We start from the raw sequence: 18,304 nt of genomic DNA, 5'->3' as shown, positions 1-18,304 counted from the left end.
CCATGGCCTATGCCTATCGCACGTAGCCGTATAGTCACAGTATGAATGACTCTATAAATATTAAATGGCATTTGTCTGTTGAACCGGAAATAGTACGATTATAGCGGTGTGACTGACAATTGATAGAAGCCATGGGTTTAGTGATTTGCGTATTTAGAGTGTCTATACTTCACAACCGTATATTAATCAAAAACAGGGCGCTGGTCTACAATCCTACCACATCCTACCACATTTCGTTCGGTGGATAGTGTAGCTAGCAATATTTGGGGGTAGGGTGCGAGTTAGCGTTTGGGTTAGGGTGGGTCAAGTATTATTATTATATTTATTCCTAAATAGGCTATTTAGCCTTCCTTAAAATTTCAACTTTGACAACTCGTTTCGTTACTGATAAAATAAACGTGGTAGGATTCTAGACCAGTGTCGAAAACAGCTCTCCTCTGGTATTTGTAATTGTAAACCAACGTTTCGGCAACCCATTTAAGTCACCTTCTTAAGGGTGAATAGGTTTCCGAAACGTTGGTTAATCCATTTAATTTGCAGATGAGCTGTAGTTAAATCATATCATGCCTGGTAGCAAGTTTATATAACAATTTTTAGTCTAGTATTTCTTAAAAAGGTGGTTCGCCCTAGGATGAATGACATTCTAGGAAAGGTTAATCAAAATGTGTCAAGAAATTAGGGTTCAATCATTTATTTTTTATACTGTTGAACATTGCACAAAATCTAAAATAACATAAAGCAGTGCTTTTCGACCCTGGGGATGGCACGCACTTGTGTGGATAAAAAAAATGTAATGCGGATGACTAACGTCGTGCGGATGAATGTGCGTATGAAAGTGATGCATATTGTTATTTTTCATTGAGTGTAAAACAGTAATTAAATAAGCTGGTGCGCCCATTTATGCGTTACAGGTACAGTAGCCTAATACAGTCTCTCAGTAGTTCATTGCAGCTTAAGCTGTGGCTCACGGTTTTATTATCCCAACCCTTTCATTGTTATTTCACAAATAAAACTAAAGGTTGCAAACTTTTGATTTGTTTTAGACGCTTGTGGCGCTCAAGTTAGAATTATTCGGGGCTTTGAAGCTTCTTTTGAAAAATGTTACGCTTCCAGCAAACTGTGTTAGAACTGGATACAGGTGAACAGCGAATGCGCAGACTAAGTAATCATGCTTTGGTATGAAAAATGATAACCAGGAACAGCATTATTCACCAGTACAGCAAACATGTATAATTAAGTACCTTTCCTAAACCGAAAAATAAAGCCATTTTCAACGTAATTTTACTTATGTTAAATTAACAATGCTTTAGAAATAATAAAAGTTTTTAACCTGCTATTAACTTGGTAAAATTGTAAACATTTATAATATACAAAACTGTAAGATAAAAAATCTGTAGTCTGCATCGCTTGGCAACGTTTCGTTATGCATGATTAGTCTGCGCATTCGCTGTTCACCTGTATCCTGTTCTTATACAGTCCGCTTAAAGCGTGAAATTTCTAACACATATTCTAACACAGGCGCTTCAAAGCCCCGAATTATCATAACTTGAGCGCTATAAGCTTCTGAAACAAATCGAACCGGGTGCACTTACTGCACTTGTTTCGTGCGGATGGAAATTTTCCAAAATAAAAAAGTGCGAACAGTTCTTTTAAAGGTTGGAAACCACTGACATAAAGCAAATTACACCAGTCGTCGTGAATAGTCAGCTAAACGCAACGAACTTTGTCTTTTTAATCTCACAAAAAACAAAACCGTTACGGTGACTGAAGCTCATGCCTATAATTTAAGTTATTACCGAATGATAACTGGGTTGGCATTTCCAGAATGAAATACAGCGTGGCGGGTGTGTACAAAACTTGCAGGATACGCAGTGTTTTGATCTACAATCAGAAGGACTGTTTTAGAGTAGGAAAGAAAAACTGCTTTTTTATACAATAAGAAGAACTGTTTTTGTCTACAATAAGAAACACTACTTTATTCTACAATAAGAAGCAGTGTTTTGATCTACAATGAGAACACTGTTTTATTTTACAATACAGCAAAGTAACTTCGTATTTTTGTCCCAGCCTAGTTATGTTACGTGTTAGGCGTGTGTACGTTTTCTTAACTGGTGTGTCAGTTTGTCTGCTTGTGGGTTTTGTGTTCTGTCCTGAGCCTTTCAAGAGCCATCTCAAACTCTTTACACGGTAAGTTTGCAAAATGTGCTGTTTGGTGCAACGTTGCTGAAAATACCAACACCTGAGGAGTTTACAACACCTCTATAAGCAATAGGCTTCTTAAACTCATGGCGGAAGTATTACTTTTGACGTTAAATACAAAAGGAACTTGATAACAGCTAGGTATACCTTTATAGAATTTGTATGCTGATACGGTACCAACATCATTTACAAAACCCGTATAAGCAATATGCCTCATAAACTTACCGCGGAAGTCCTACTTTCGATTGCTAATTTGTTCGACAAATATGACTTGAAATTGTCGAAACAGGGATTATTTATCGTTAGCCGATTATAGCAAGAAATAACTGTATGGCATTTGTATGCTGATACGGTGTCAGCTACATTATTTCGAAAAGCTGATTTTGTTATTCGGGTAGTTTTACAATTCTTAGCCCTTGTATGTCTCAACTGCCTACAACCATAATTTGGTAGGAACGATTAATCTTTGAACGATGGTACAATGCTTCGCTTTGTTCAATTTCCCTACTCTGGGTTGGGTTTGGGTCCCAAACTTTGGGACTTCTGTAGAGCGCACGACTGTAATTTACTGACTAAAAGATTGTGTTTACAGTAACTTTTGTGATGTATTGCTTATGCCTCAGATTTATTGCCTACTCGCTTCAAAGTGCAAAGTAGTTACTGGCTTGCATTATCTCTGTGCTGTCAGCACAGGGATTTGTGTACTTAAACCGCTTTCCGCTTGTAAAAAAACTTCTTCTCAGTTGTCGTCTTGCTGTTCACAACTTTGAGATTGCAAGTAGCATCTTCTACATGCTAACTTGCCCGCCTTCTATAGTTTCAACTGGTTGTTCGCTTATCAGATAATATAATTAATAATCACCAGAGGTATTGTGGTTGGCTAACGAGTTATACGCACGCAACCTTAAAACGAGAGTCAGAAACTAATCTAATCTCGTGCCTCACACTTCAACTTTTTCATTAGCGTATAATTCATAAAACTGCTTCATTGCAGTTTATGAACTCTTGCTAAAGCAATATAAAAACCTACTGTTCTGAATAAAAAATTTGATTGCTTGAAACGTGATTGCTTGATTGCTTCAAACGTGAAAAATGATTGCTTGAACGCCTAAGAGTAACGAGATGTTTAGAAATGCAACTTTTAGCAAGCCTGTCGAATATAAGACTATTTCTCTTATTTTCTTATATTAAAACACGTCTAGCTACAAATGTTGTATGCTAACACAACGTTGAACAGCATAACAATACCATATACATTTCGAATATCATTCAGTCAAATTAAAAACGGTTGCCCCAAGTTCCTTTACCTTTGTAGCGACTGTTCATTTGTTTTTTTCGTAGCACTTTCTGAACAGTATGGCAATGCTGTATCAATTATAATTGCAAATAACATGAAGGTGGAGCCTATTTTCGAGTAATTTAAAGCGGATTGTGCCATCATTTTTTTTTACTTTTTGTATATCGTGCTCACGGCTTTGCGTTAACCACTTTCAACAATAGCAGTCTTGTAGAAAATAATGTTTTTTTCCACCATTAGTGTATAATTTGGAAATTGAGTTTGTTTACTGTAATTTGTTGTTATAACAAAACATAAGAAACAATCATATCGAGCTGCGAAGCGAGACTGTTAATTGGGTTTAGGCGAGTAATGACACGAGGACGAGCTTCGTCATTTGTTTACCGTTTGTATTTGTTTTGATTTTTCTGCATGACAAAAGCAGTACAGCACACATTAATATACCACACAGCTCAAAATTAAGATAAGATCCCAACATGTGTATGGCTTACGGCACCACTCAAAAATAAGACTGAATTTTCGTTGAGTATTTTACTGAAATGTTACTATAAATGGAACTGGAACAACATAATCAACTTAAAATATGTAGGAAAATGTCATTTGATATAATAGTCTCTAATAGTACCCAACTAGTTGTATCAAGAAGCATACAAATTGAGCAAAATTCAAATTCTTAAAAAATTCACAAATACCTATCGGCATTCTTGAGGGTTAGTAATAGCACACCAGGGCGCCGCGTCACCCCGGTTGAGAACTACTGAGCTAACAGGAAGCTTAATGACAATGATTCAGTAGCTTTGCATTTGTATATCGCCAACGTTATCGGTATTCCCAATAGTTAAGTTCGTCCAGGCTACTATTTTGTTGTGCGTTGGTTAAAAAATATCTTATATTTGAAATAAATGTCAAGCACTTAGAAAAGTATCATATTTTGAACGTTTCGAATGATTCTTTAATGATTTTGAACATGGCATTAAACAAACTGCTTCCTACCTCTGTTTGGGCTTTAACATATACGTCCAACTATAACTTTTAAACATTAATTTAGGTTTTTTTGAAAAGGTCCACAAAATGCTACCTACTTCTGTATGAGCTTTGATATCCTCATTCAACGTTTAACTACAACCTCTAACCATTAACCAAATATTTATTCGAAAATTTCACAAAATGCCACCCACATTTGTAGTGGCTTTGTATTCATTCTACGTCTAGTTACAACCTACAATCATTATGACCCAATTCTTATATTGTCAATTGGTCGTACTTTCAGTGAACACTGGAATTTGGTACTTAGCCACGGTTAAATTACGCGAAAGGATATTGTAATTTTTTACCGTGTTTCTTTTGATAATGCGTTTTTGTAGCGACAATATATTATCCATCTATTCACAGCAAAGACAAAAGTGGATCAAAAGTTTGATTTGTTAACCCTTTTTTGACAAGTGAGTTAAATGTTTTAGCCAAGAGGTGTTCAAATTGTGCGTGATGACGCCCTGGTGCGTCGTTTTAATTTTTAAGGGCATTGTGTAAGGGTCCCGTGTCATATCTAAACACTACTGGGGCATTAAAATACTTACAGTTATTGTTATCTTTTTTAAAATGAAATTTGTATAGCTATGTGCATTCCAAACAAAACTATACAAAACCTGGACCACGGTTCAAGGCTTAAATTTCCGCCACGGTTCACAACACACAGCCAGACTCCAGCCTCTTCTGTGTAATTTGATGTGAACATTACTCAAAAGCCTGTTTGAACAGGAAGCTGGTGGCTGCGTGAAGTAAGTCTTACGGAACGACGCCTTTTCAAGGCCTCAAGCGCAATCGCCTTGTTTAAACTATAAGAATGAAAATAAGTCCAAACGCATTGCAAGCACGTTGTCCTATTCTAAAAATAAACTTTCCTAGTTTTGTAACTTTTAAAGTTAAGTTTGGGTCATTTCGTCTTATTGTAAAGAAAATAGGCCTTTTTCTTGAAGTTGGGGTGTCCGGTTCTTGTTATTGAACTTCAATAAACAAGAAAATAAAAGTACATTTCTTCGAAGGGTTAACGTTTAGGCTTGATTTCATTTATTTTGAACACGGTAATATATTTTATTCAACTACTACATGAACGTTATAAGGGTTTTATTAACGTTAGTGTCGTTAGTATGTGATCCGCGACAAAAAAGTTTTCTTGTGGCGTCACTTTATTTTTGGGTTGTGTATGTCCACCATACAATTTGCAATTTCGGAACATATTTGTTCTCACGGAACGAAATTGGGGACAATGTTGGGAACACAATACACTTTCCTATAAGAGACCATCTCCAAGTTTAGAGGAGTGATTTTCAACTTAAAGCCATATGTTGTTCTACCATTTCATACGCTCTTTCTCTGCTAAATTTTGAAAGAATACGCCTTTGGATGTTGTTCATTTATCTGATGTTATTATGAATAGACCACAAATTTAGATTAAACTGGAATTTCCATAATAGATGCTCATGGCTCCCTAAAGCCCTAAAGCAGGTGTGGGCAATTATTTTTGAGAGCGGCCCATATGATACATAGAAAGTGTCTTGGCGGGCCGAGTAAAAAAAGGGGATGTGAAATACACATCATACAGCCTGGTATTCTTTCTTTCAAAATTATACTTTTAGTATTCTTGTTTTGATAAGCTGGTGAGAGTAGGATTATGTGACGAAGTCCTAAAAGATTAATTTTGTCAATTCGATATCCTAAAATCAAGACAAAACATTGAGACTTATTTTGGCCTTATAAAGTTTGATTAAAAATGAGCCAAAGGACGAATTAAATTGATTGGCGGGCCGTAGTTTATACAGTTCTGCCCTAAAGACTATTCCATGGGTTATAAAGCTGGTGCAGTTCGTCAAACGTAGACTAAAATATGTCCTATCCGCATTGAATAAAACCTTGCAGCAGGGGTCGGCAGCATTTTGCTAGTAGCGGGCCAAACCAATCTCAGCAAGTTCTCAGCAAGTTGCCGTAATAGATTTCCACAAAGAATTTGTTATAAAAACGTGTGTGTTTTAAGCACTCTGGATCGGGGTCGGACCTAAATGTTTTATGCAATTGAATACAAATATCTATTTTATGCTAAAAAATTAAAGCGCGCCTTTGTTTGGTTTAAATTGTCTTTCAATTTGCAAGAAGACGTGACATATTTCGCACAAAAAAAATTAAAATTAGACACATTTCTGATACTCTTTTGTATAATTTTTATCATAAAAGACAGAATTTATCAGAGAAAAGATTATATAGATTAAGTTTGAGAAGCTTTGATTTTAGAAAGTCTCATGCTACGAATAGTTTCCACTTTCAGTTTTAATACGCACGGGCTTTGGTCTCAGAAGACTTCCTCAAAAGGAACATGTAGTTGAGAGTAAAACAAGACGCGAACATTTTTGCATTTTCGTATGGTTCAAAAAGTTAAAAATATGAGGCATGGCTTTGTGTCTGGTTTTAAAAAGAGGTAGCGGCCTGGATGATTTTCACTGGCTTAGATTGCCGACCCTTTCCTTATTCTTCCTGTCATACAGACGCTGATTGCTCACCACACCTTACAATTGATTCAAGGCACTATTGTTCACAAATTGACTCAGCACACATAAGCGCTTGTTCTGTTTGCAAGCGGCAAACAACGATAAATAAAGGAAACCGCTGTTTTATTAAGATAACCGAAGATTTCAATAAATTTCGACCGTTGAATTTTCGTCACGTGGTTATCGCTGAGATGTCTTTGCCATTTCCAACGAAAATTTTGGTGAAATATGCGCAATAAAGTACAATGGAGTTAGTATTAGAAATGACCCCCCAAAGTCAATAAGTTGAGTAAATCGAAATCGTCTTTACAATGACGTTTCGATTCGCACTTGTATCATCATCAGTTGATAAGATTCATTTGTAAGCTATATTACATTACCCGTAATCTTTCTGAGTGAAATTGCTGCATTTATTAATCATAATTCCCGTCATGTATACGATTTTTGAATCGTTTGATAGATTCGAGTGTGCTGATTTGTAAACTGTACTCTAACTGGAATATTTTGCCTATTGTTGTTTGAGATTTTGGTATTTTTGACGACATTTAAAATTACCTTAATCAACAATGATTTCAAGCATTACAATAATGAAAGGAGTCCTGGCGTGACAAATAATGCTTCGTGTTCTTTCACAAAAGCGTTTTATATGACAATGCGGTATGTTTTCATATACTTAAAATGTGGATCAGTGACATTCCTATGAAGATTTTCGAAGCGGCAACACCCCCTAATACGTTTGCACGCTAAGAATATAAATGCTGTTTATGCGCGAATACAAAATAAACATCTACGCTTGAATATACTGTAGTAGTCAAACCTATGTAACCAGCCTAGAAACTACGAAAGCCTTTCCTAAAATAAATTGTCCAGAAACAAACTTTTTGAAAAACTTTAGAAATTATTTTAAATGCTTCGCCACCTCTGAAAAACGAGACTTTATTCTTACATATTATACCCAAATTTGTATTCTAGGGTTTCTTTACGAAATCCAAAATGCATTCCAGCGATCGTGAGTTCGAGCCTCACCGCAGACTAGTTATTTTTCTAGCCTGCCTTGCTTGGATCATTGATAGACAGAGCTTACGATACATGAGCTGTAATCGTTGATCAAAGAGCGACTTTACAAGGCCGCAGACAATAAAATGCAAAGAAAGATGCTGGCTTTTGTATTAGAAGATCTCAAGACTATATATAAAAACAGGTATAAAGCATAAAAGTATTTCTTCAACTTTACAAAAATAGACAAACAATGTTTGCTTTTTGTACAGAAACTGATGATGCCTATAGGCGAAAAATTTATTTCTGTAAAAATTTAGAAAATAATTTTATGTTTTATACCTGTTTTTGTAAACAGTCTTAAGATCATTCAGAAGATGTTTATACACGTATGCGTATGTACCTTTGATTGCAATCTATCGTTTAGCAATTTGACCTTGATTTTTTACCCAATTTCATCCAAAATGTGTTTTCACAGGGTTCCCAAAGTTCCCAAAGTTCCCGAGGTGTCTAGGGTTCCGGGGCGGCCTGGGCACCACTGGATCCTGATGTGGCATCACCCCTTCGACGTGCAGGCCGAGGGGCCGGCCGAAGGGACTAAGGCGGGCGAATGCACCGTGACGTACGACCGGGAAAAGCTAAAAAAAGCCAGCGCTGTCATCCTTGACTGGTCGGCTTTGAACCGTGAGGAGATGCCTTGGAGACACTACAGGTCAGTTTGACTTCTTTAAGGGTTTTTCTGTTAGGAATATGATGAAAGGGAATTTAGGGTAGTTTCGTTCTTAAATCTTTTTCCTACAGGCAGGTACGGTTCTAAGAGGGGCACATGGCCTTGCCTCCCTACTGTATATTTTTGCGTTATTTAACCACGTAAACACAACTAATCAAGGATACGTTCTTATGTGGTATGTCTTAGCCCAGTGCTTCCCACCTTTTTCCAGTTCGCGACTCACTTTTAATGCAGGTTTTATTGTGAGACCCACAATGAGATATGACCAAATTGTTTAGAAATAATTAAAAAAAAAACTAATTGGAAATAAAATTACCAGTTACATAAAACCTTGCATCTTTACTACTGGCGTACGTACTGAAATAGTTAATGCGACACAACATATATAATCGTTACGTATTTGTTACATTGTTGATAAATATATAAACTGTTGCTACCAGGCATGGTAATATTCGTTGCTCGCGTTTATTTCTGCTTTTTTTCCTTTTTTGCTTTCCATTTATTGTACGAGCGCTCAGTGTCAATCACCTTGACGAAGGCGGCTTGTATAGGTTGCCAAACGTTGGTTAACAATTACAATTACCAGAGAAGCTGTATTTGATTTAAATTGTTGATAAATGTTACGTAATGAAAATTCAATAATTTTCCGATCTAATAAAAAACTGTCACATTTAGAAATGCTTTGCAACCCACTGGCTGGGCGCGCTAAGACCAACTTAAACGATAAAAGGCGTTCTTATATTTTTCTCGAATCTAAAAATCTTTGTAATGTAGCTTTTGTATTAACAGTATCACCTCTTCAACCTAAACCTTTAACAAAAAAACTGAGCGACTTGGTGTGTACTTAAGGTTAATTTTTAAGACGTCACATTTTGGCGTAACTTTGGGACGTCATGCTATGACGTAACGTCATCTCTGAAAAATGCCGTGTTGTGGCGTCATCTTTGAAAAAAACCTAGATACGCGCCTACAAGATGCCTCAAAACAATTTTTTAATAGGTTTCTGGCAAGGAATTTGTGTAAGAAGAATTTTAAGTACAATATGTCGCTGTCTTTGCATTTTTAGGCAAAATTATAAAAAATCGAAACGCTGCTGCAAGATACTTACATTGTTTAAATGTTTAGCCTCATTTTGTTTGCACATGAATGCTGACTATATTAGCATTGACTCAATATTGCCCGTTGTACTAAAAGGCGGAATTTAGTGATGGTAAAACTATGATTTCCTGAATTTAGAAAAGGCAATCCTTAGCCTACTATGGAAAAGCTTAACCCGTTGAGACACTCTGTGGTAATTGTATAGGCTTTTCGGGGCTTTTGAAAGGAAATAGGTAATTTATTCTGGGCATACGAGCTCCAATATTGCAAATCGCATTGTTTACTGTTACCCGACGCATAGCGATATGACACACGCATAACTCTATTGCAGTGCTTTTCAACCTTTACAATTTCCATCATGCACATTTATCCGCACGACGTTAGTCATCCGCATTACAATTTTTTTTTATCCGCACAAGTGCGTACCATCCCACGGGTTGAAACGCACTGTTCTATTGTATCCTAACTTGTAACAAACCCGAAGAAAGGGTTTGTACCAGTAAGTGATTTGACTTACAAATATTGATGCGAAATTTTATGCAAATTACTTGGTTTAAACATATTTAGACACTATTTGGACTGATTTCAAATTGACTTGTTCACAACATTTGTGTTCAACTTTGTTATAACGTGAAAGGAGGTTTCGATTCAGTTAAAAAACAGGCGCTATTGGTTTACTGATGAATATGTCGCTCAAACAAGAAATATGTGTTACGTGAGATATTTCTTGCTTCATCCAAACAATGTTTCCCAGTAAGATTTTGACAATAGAAGGTTGCGATTTAAGCTGTTTCCGTGTTGCTGCAATTTGCTGCGCTAATTTCCACGTAACTGACACCGTATTTCTTTGCTGTTAATTAGGAAGGCGCATTTCAACAGTAATAAAGGCCTATAGTAAATTAAATTGTTGGTTTAATAAGTGCTTCTTTTGCCTTGTAGTCCTATATCGCCCTCCGTCCAGTAGAGTAATTAATGTTAAGAAGAACTGAAATCTCAATAACTTATCTAATAAAATTAAAAAAAAGCAAAAAACTTAAGTTCCAGTCATTACCTGACATTAAATCAAGACTAAACAACGTGGTTCGCAACCGGTGTCATTTTTAACGCTAAAGGGGGTCAAGAGATATTTGAAATTCTTTAGATTTCAATGTATGTTCTATTGTTAGACTTCTTGATACATTTTTTGTGTACGATAAAAGTGCCGATAATTAAAAGGTTTTATCAACCTTGTTGCGCAGTTAATGTGCTGTTTCAATCTCGTTTATTGTAACGTTACAGTTAACCACTCAGCAAAAATACGAGCAAGGGTGCCGCGAACTATTTATAATTTCTGTGGAGTGCCGCAAGTCAAAAAAGGTTGCGAAACACTGGGCCTAACTGGTATACTAATAAAAAAATACCAGTAATCAAATGTCATCAATTCAAAAACAAAGAGCACTACGACCCTAACTGGCATCTAATTCAATATAAAAAGTTGAAATTAAAGCAACGCTGTAGACCAGAGGATCTAAAAGTTTTAGCAATGAATTTAGACTTCATTTTATCATCAGCATATTTCCAAAGGCTATTTGACTGAGGCGTCAATTTATGACGTCATTTTGGAAAATTTCCTGCTTACCTTGGTCCACTCGAAGCCACATCACTAACCAAGGGATTAAAAAATGTTTTTTACAGTATTTCGAAACCACATTTCAGTGATATACAATTTTATGTTAAGTTGTAAATATAGCATCACTGTAACTACTATTTGTTTTTAATGTTTCATTATTACTTGTGTGTTGTGTATAAATGTTTTTCTGATGAACATTTGCAAATATAGTTTGAATTGAATGACAAACAGGGTGCAGTTGACTTGATGTAACTTACGGTATTTTGCTGTATCCTGGAACAAGAAACTGTAATTTTATTTCCAAACTTTGTACTTCGTTCTAGTTGCGGCGGGTCCTAAAAAACATATAATCTATCTATCTCAAAGTGTTAAATCCCAATGTTATTACAGGCACCCAGATCAGTTGTTTGTGTTTCTTACAATGGAAAGTCCCAGCTTTTTGCAAGTCGGCTTGGGTCGCGACCTCAAAAAGTTTGACCGCGGTTTTATCAACTGGACCATGACCTACAAAGCCAGCTCAGACATTCATTACTCTTACTTCGAAACGGCTCAAGAGGTGACTATATAGATAAAAGCCATACTGCGGCTTTTTTTTAGGCTTAAACTTTTTAATTTTATGTTTACGAGTTTAATTTTGGCTTTTTCAAGATATTTGGCGTAATGACTGAGATAATTAAGAACAGACTACGGCTGAAGTGGGAAGAAACAATTTTCATCAAATAGGGCATATTTTTCAAAGGAAATCCACAAACGGTAGCTCTGCGTTTAACACAAACATGTTTCGTCCAAGAAAGAGTGGGCAGTTTGTTATCCTTTGCTAAATACGTTTCTTTACGTAAATGGTTATTCTGCCCACGCGTTTTATGCAACTGCCTACCGGATATATGCGGCTGGGTATGGTACGATGTGTTTCGTTTGCATTATGGTTGGGAGTAAACCGAATTGGACAATTAGATAATTCTAGTTTTCTTATTCAATTAATTACAGCAAAATGCGAATAATTCTAATTTTAATCCAATTAGTAAATTGCTTGTGTAATATAATTGTAAGTTTATTTAATTCAGATTTTGATAAAAATTCTACTATGTCCAACAGCATTTTTATTTTCCCAGTCATAACAAAATATTTGAATTAGGCTAATACGTCATTATTACAGTCTGAAAAGCATTATGCAAATATTAACCATTCTCTTTCAAAAATAATTTGCGATTTCAATCAAATGACTGTGAATAGTTAAATGAATGGTTCTAGTTCAAATTCTATATTTAAATTCTGTTTTTCTAAAATTCGGTAATTCTAGTTCCAACCAAATAGGAGCAAGCAAAAATGATCTAATTCTAATCTCATTTGGAAAAACTGAAATACTCTAATCGGAATTCTAATCTAATTTTAAAGAGCTAAAATAAATCTAGTTGTCCAAGTTGTCCAAGTCTGGGTATAAATAAAGCTATTGCATTACAAATGCAATTCTTCGACTAAGCATCACTTTTTATTTAATATTAGGCATTCTATTCAAATAATAATGCAGCTAATAATTTAAAAAAATGGACTCTTTTGTACTTTTGGCGTTGATTGTTGTCCAAGTCAGGGTATAAATAAAGCTGTAGAATTATATTCTTCAACTAAGCATCACTTTTTATTTAATATTGGGCAGTCCATTCAAGTAATAATGCAGCCTTTATCTTCAACAAATCGATTTTTTGCACTTATGGCGTTTATGGTTTGGACACAGTGTTCGGTTAAATCAAGTGAATAAAAATCTACATAATTTACAACTTTAACTATCTGCAAAAACCCGAGGCTTTCTATAAAAAATAGTTAGTATATGTAAAAGAGTGACTATTTACTAGATGATTGAGAATTACTCAAAAACTGGTTACAGTTTTAAATAGACAACTTCATCTGACTGCTTAAATATTGCCAAAAACTGCACGTTTTAAAGAAATACAAATCCCTCATACTTGCAGTAGCCGTTTTTTTTTTCGAGGTACCTCTTATTAAATATGTACGAGGTTCTTTCTATTACTTTTCATCGAAAAAGTAAGGTAACTACTACACTTGGCTTAAATTAAACCTGTTTCTTCAACTTTTGTTCTATTTTGTCCCTCTTGAGTCACCAAGCGACTGTAAATTCCGTGATAAAGTGTGCCTCATAATCATTCTTGCCTTCAATTTGAGGTTTTACTTACCGTGGTTTACCAAAAACAATTGAATATTCGGCTGGAATACCTTGAATTTGACACCAATGAAGTAAGTTTAGTAGATGCCTTATTGAACACTTTGAGTTAAGTCGACTATTTATGACCAGAATAAGTTCGCCGTTTAAAATTAAACTTTTCTCTTTTTTGGTTTATAGATACTAAAGGACGGTAAAAAGCGGGTGGATGAGCTGCTTGCAAAGAAGAAAAACGTCGCGGTGAGTTTTGCTTTTTCCCGCTTGAAAATACGGAAGTGTAAACATTTTCTTCTAAACTCAGCGTTTGAAGATCGTCACGCTTTGCAACCAATAACAATAAAGATTTAAACGGCATTTCATTCTTACACCAGATACTTTAGGAAATGTCACCGAAGTCAGTCGTCCTGGTCAGGATTATAGTGCAAGAAATGCTAGACTAGAAAAACAACTGGCATCCGTTGAGATTCGAACTAACGACTTTGTTCATACCGAGGCCGTCGCTCTACCAACTGAGCTACACAGGCAAAAAAATCGCCAGTCGGCAAATAATGCCGTGGCCTAAGTCGTCCACCGCATTCAGCGCCTGTGTAGAGATTATTAAAGGCGGACTTAGGAAAGATTAGGAAAGGCACGAGGATAGACATTTTTCAATTTTGTAACCCTATTCAATGAAAGCGCATTTTTACGATTTTTGTGGCCGTGTACTATGTTTTAATAACCTATGCAACAATGGACCAATTTTGTTTCAATAATTACTAGGCCGTTGACACATACAGCCTTTTATATACAAGGATATTTTAATCTAAAACATCCGAAGTTCAAGAATTAGTACCGTTCAAAATCTATGAACAAGTGAAATTCAGTTGGTAGAGCGACGGTCCCGGTATGAACAAGGTCGTTAGTTCGAACCTCACCACAGACTAGTTATACAAACAGGATCCAGCAGGCAACGGTGACATGTTTGCTTCTACACTTGATTCTCGGTCAAGCCGGGACCATCGCTCCACCCACTAAGCTACACAGGCTCAGAGAGGAGCAAGTCGAGAAACAACCATAATAACACCATAACACCATTGTCTGCTGCATCTTGTTCGTACATAGAGCCTTTGCCTTACATCCTTTTCATAAAATTAAACTTTGAACTGCTGCAGTTGGCTGAAACACAAAGTCTGGACAAGGTACATTTACGTAACATTATCAATATAACGCGTTAACCCATATGCATGTGGTTGGACCTATATTAGCAGGAAATGAATTACGTTTTAAGACGCTTTACTGGTTCTACATTTGATTTATTTGTCTTCTACCTTATATTATTACTATAGAAAGTTAATAGCAATATGGCACATACTGTATGTCTCATTAAAGTTTATGTGTAGGTCTAAAATAGATTTATGTAGCTGCAAGTTTAGAGCGAACCCGTTGCTTTAAAGCAATAATTTCGACTCTTGTTTTTTAAAGAAACGGTTTAAAAGCATTGCGTGGTAAAAAGCTGAGGGTCAAAACTTAAGACGTTAAATTTCGAATCCTTATATTAAGATAAGTTATTAGGTTGTTTCGAAAAATACAAGCGTTTTTGATGAACTTTACCTTGAAACTTTTTATTTTGCAATATTGTGATTAGTGAAGAGGCATACCCTATTTGCGAAGATGCGCTTTTTGCGGAACAGTACCCAACATTAAAAAAACAAACATTAGGCTTAAAATCTTTTAATGCGCATATTTAATCAAGGCCCGCTGTATGGTGAGCACTTCTTTAGAAGTAATAAGGATTATATTCAAAAAATGAATCATAATTTGTTAGATCGCTTCAAAAAAATACAAAATTCGGGTTTTAATTAACTTTAAAGACGGATTTTTAACAACTCAAAGACTTTTCGGCAATCCTGTATAAAATAATAGTAACTGATCAAGAATGTAGTATGATCATAACTGTAAGTTTTCTGTTTTTTTTGCAGCTTTGGATGGTGAGCAACTGCGACCTTCTTCCTGGCTCTTTGGCCCGAATGCGATTCTCTGAAGAACTAGTAAAAGCGGGACTTCCCCTACACCGCTACGGCGCTTGCTTCCAAAACAAGCAAGAACTTGCCAATCTTTCTCCAGAAGTTATCGGCTCCTACAAGTTCTACATGGCCTTCGAGAACGCTTTACACTGCGACCAGTATATTACAGAGAAGTTCTGGCGCAATTCGCTGGCCGCCGGGCGGGTTCCTGTGGTCTGGGGCCCCTCCAGGGCCGACGTGGCCCGCCTGGCGCCGACGGGTTCCTACATCCACGCGGAGGATTTTGCCACGCCCGCCGAACTGGTCAAGTACCTCTTGCATTTGCACGAAAACGACGAAGAGTATAGGAAGTATTTTGACTGGCGCGCCAACCCTGATAAAAGGACTTTGGAGATTGTGGCCAACCAATCGCTGATACGAGAAAGGCAGCTTTGCGATCGGCTCCAGAAAGGATTTGAGCGTAAGATTATCCCGTCCATATCGGATTGGATGTTCGCTGGAGAGCCGAAGGAGTGTCTTCAAAAGAAAGATGTGGAAACGAAACAGTGATTATAATCCTAAGTTTGTCCAAAGGGAAAACATATCGTGTTATGTTAGGGGTCAGTCAAGATCACTTCCTCTGGTTCAAACCTATGATTTAGTTTAACAAACTCTTATTCTTGAGTTTTATTTTTTTAATTTGTTCACTAAAGACTTTGTGAAAATTTATATTCAGTCAAGTTCGTTAAAAAAATTTTTCTTAAGGCTAGGAATCGGAATTTTCCCAAGGCTAGGAAGGGCATTTTAATATCTTGTGATGATTCCCTTTTTCACGAAATCCTGAGTATTCTAGAAGCAGTTTGTCGGTGATTAGCCGCACACATCAGTTGCGTTTGGATGATTCTGGGGCTGATCTAAGCTCATGTTGGCATCGTCCGATTAAAACGTACGACAATAATTAATCGACGTTAACTTGGATTTTTTAAACATATAATATCGCATCCTCTAATAAGTAAAACGGACATTAAGCTATAGTGTCTATAAACAGACCACTTAATTAATAAAGATTCAAATGCTCAATAGTTACATTTCGTGTATTATTGTGCGACCACAGTTATCAGAACCATCAATGAACTGTACTTTAACGAAACGAAACACCATCCTGTCTCATTTTCTTCACATAGCTTCACATTCGGACTTATAAAATCATGAAGTTATTTAGGAAATTGTTTAATTATTAGAAGGTATATATTCTCTTACGCCGCCTAACGGGCACTGTTTCCTGACCTAAAAACTTTTTCCGAATATTTAACACTGTGTCATTTAGCCGAATTTGCACTGTTTAGGATTGTTTACGTTTTTCACTAGGGATGCCTTACAATTTAAGTATTTGGAGCAATGGACGACTACAAATATGATGTGCAATGCTCTAAAATCTGAACATTTTCTATTTGTTTGTTTTATAATAAAGGTTCAATAAGTTAACGGTGGTATTTTTCTGATTTTGTTGAGTATCCCTTTGGAAACACAATACATCAGACATACCAAGTTATGTGCAGTTATGTGATTAAAATAATTAGGAAATCTTTCTTATGTACAATACCCTGCACGATTTTATAAGTTTGCCAACCACAAGTTCGCCAAACTAACAAAATTCTGAATAAGAGTTCTGTAAGTTTGAGCCCTATTCGTTGTATGTACGACTTTTTAAGCCACTGCCTTTAGAAGTTCGTGATTAAATGGCGAACGCCGCAATAAAAATTCGAATTACCGTATAAAACTACGAAAGGCGCTATGTGTATATTAAGAGTATTTATGCAAAAGTGGCTTTGATATTCTGATTACCGAAAGAGTAGCGCATTCTGTGTTTACTTTTAGCACCGGAACTTCGCATTACCTTTTATAAATTGGGATTTTATTCTTAATATACAACAACAGTCGATTTATTTCGCACTGCAGATTCGGTTCGAGCGATTTTTGAATAATTGATATCAATTACGCGGAAATTCGACACGAATATTTGGAGCGGCCAGCTTTCTAGGCCTTTCCCGATTCCATACTTATACGTATTTGTGACGTTATCGATTTTTCAGCAACATATGTGGAATCGGTATGCAAACGTCATGTCCCTTTCCTAATACTTTTTACCAAGGCCTGAAACAAAAGAAACCTTTGTATTCCGCGTTCCAGATTAGGACTAAGTATTGTTACGTCACAGCAAGTTGGACAATTTCAAATATACGGCTAAAGTTTGTATTTTGAGCAAATTTACGGCAAAAGTTTGCTTACGGCTGTTTGAAAAATATTTAATGGGCTTACCTATTGATTAATGCTATGTAATTTGTCCAATTTATGCCTATATATGTAAAATACTTATGCGCTCCGGCACTGTATCTTGATTGTGTAATAACACGCTAATTATCATTGCACTGTTTTGTTTATCCATGCATTCTATTTTTTAAACGATATTATACTTTTTATGCAGTAGGCTACTGTAGTTTGATATTATTTTAATAATAATGCTTTCTACCGTTTTAATGCCTTGCAAACTCCAGTTTAAATAAACCACAACTCCATGGTAACCGCCGTATCATAAGAAGATAGGGCTTTCCAATCAAATTGCTATTTCTTTCATTTGAAATTTAAGTATGTTATCAAATGGAACTATAAAGGACGAG

At 36.1% G+C, this 18,304-nt stretch overlaps 1 protein-coding gene across 1 annotated transcript; it reads left to right on the top strand.

Annotated features, from left to right (window-relative positions):
* Window positions 1-11,858: 11,858 nt before the first annotated feature.
* On the top strand, window positions 11,859-18,161 carry LOC146170340 (alpha-(1,3)-fucosyltransferase 4-like). The gene is made up of 3 exons (XM_083388887.1): window positions 11,859-12,024; window positions 13,825-13,884; window positions 15,603-18,161. Exons 1-3 carry the CDS (start codon window positions 11,890-11,892, stop codon window positions 16,194-16,196), a joined length of 789 nt encoding a protein of 262 aa, XP_083245013.1. The 5' UTR covers window positions 11,859-11,889; the 3' UTR covers window positions 16,197-18,161.
* Window positions 18,162-18,304: the final 143 nt, after the last annotated feature.

Source organism: Ascidiella aspersa, chromosome 1 (genome assembly GCF_963924565.1).
Source record: "Ascidiella aspersa chromosome 1, kaAscAspe10.2, whole genome shotgun sequence".
Lineage (NCBI taxonomy): Eukaryota > Metazoa > Chordata > Ascidiacea > Phlebobranchia > Ascidiidae > Ascidiella > Ascidiella aspersa.
Note: the sequence above shows the minus strand (reverse complement) of the source record. Positions and strands in the feature narration are given on the sequence as shown.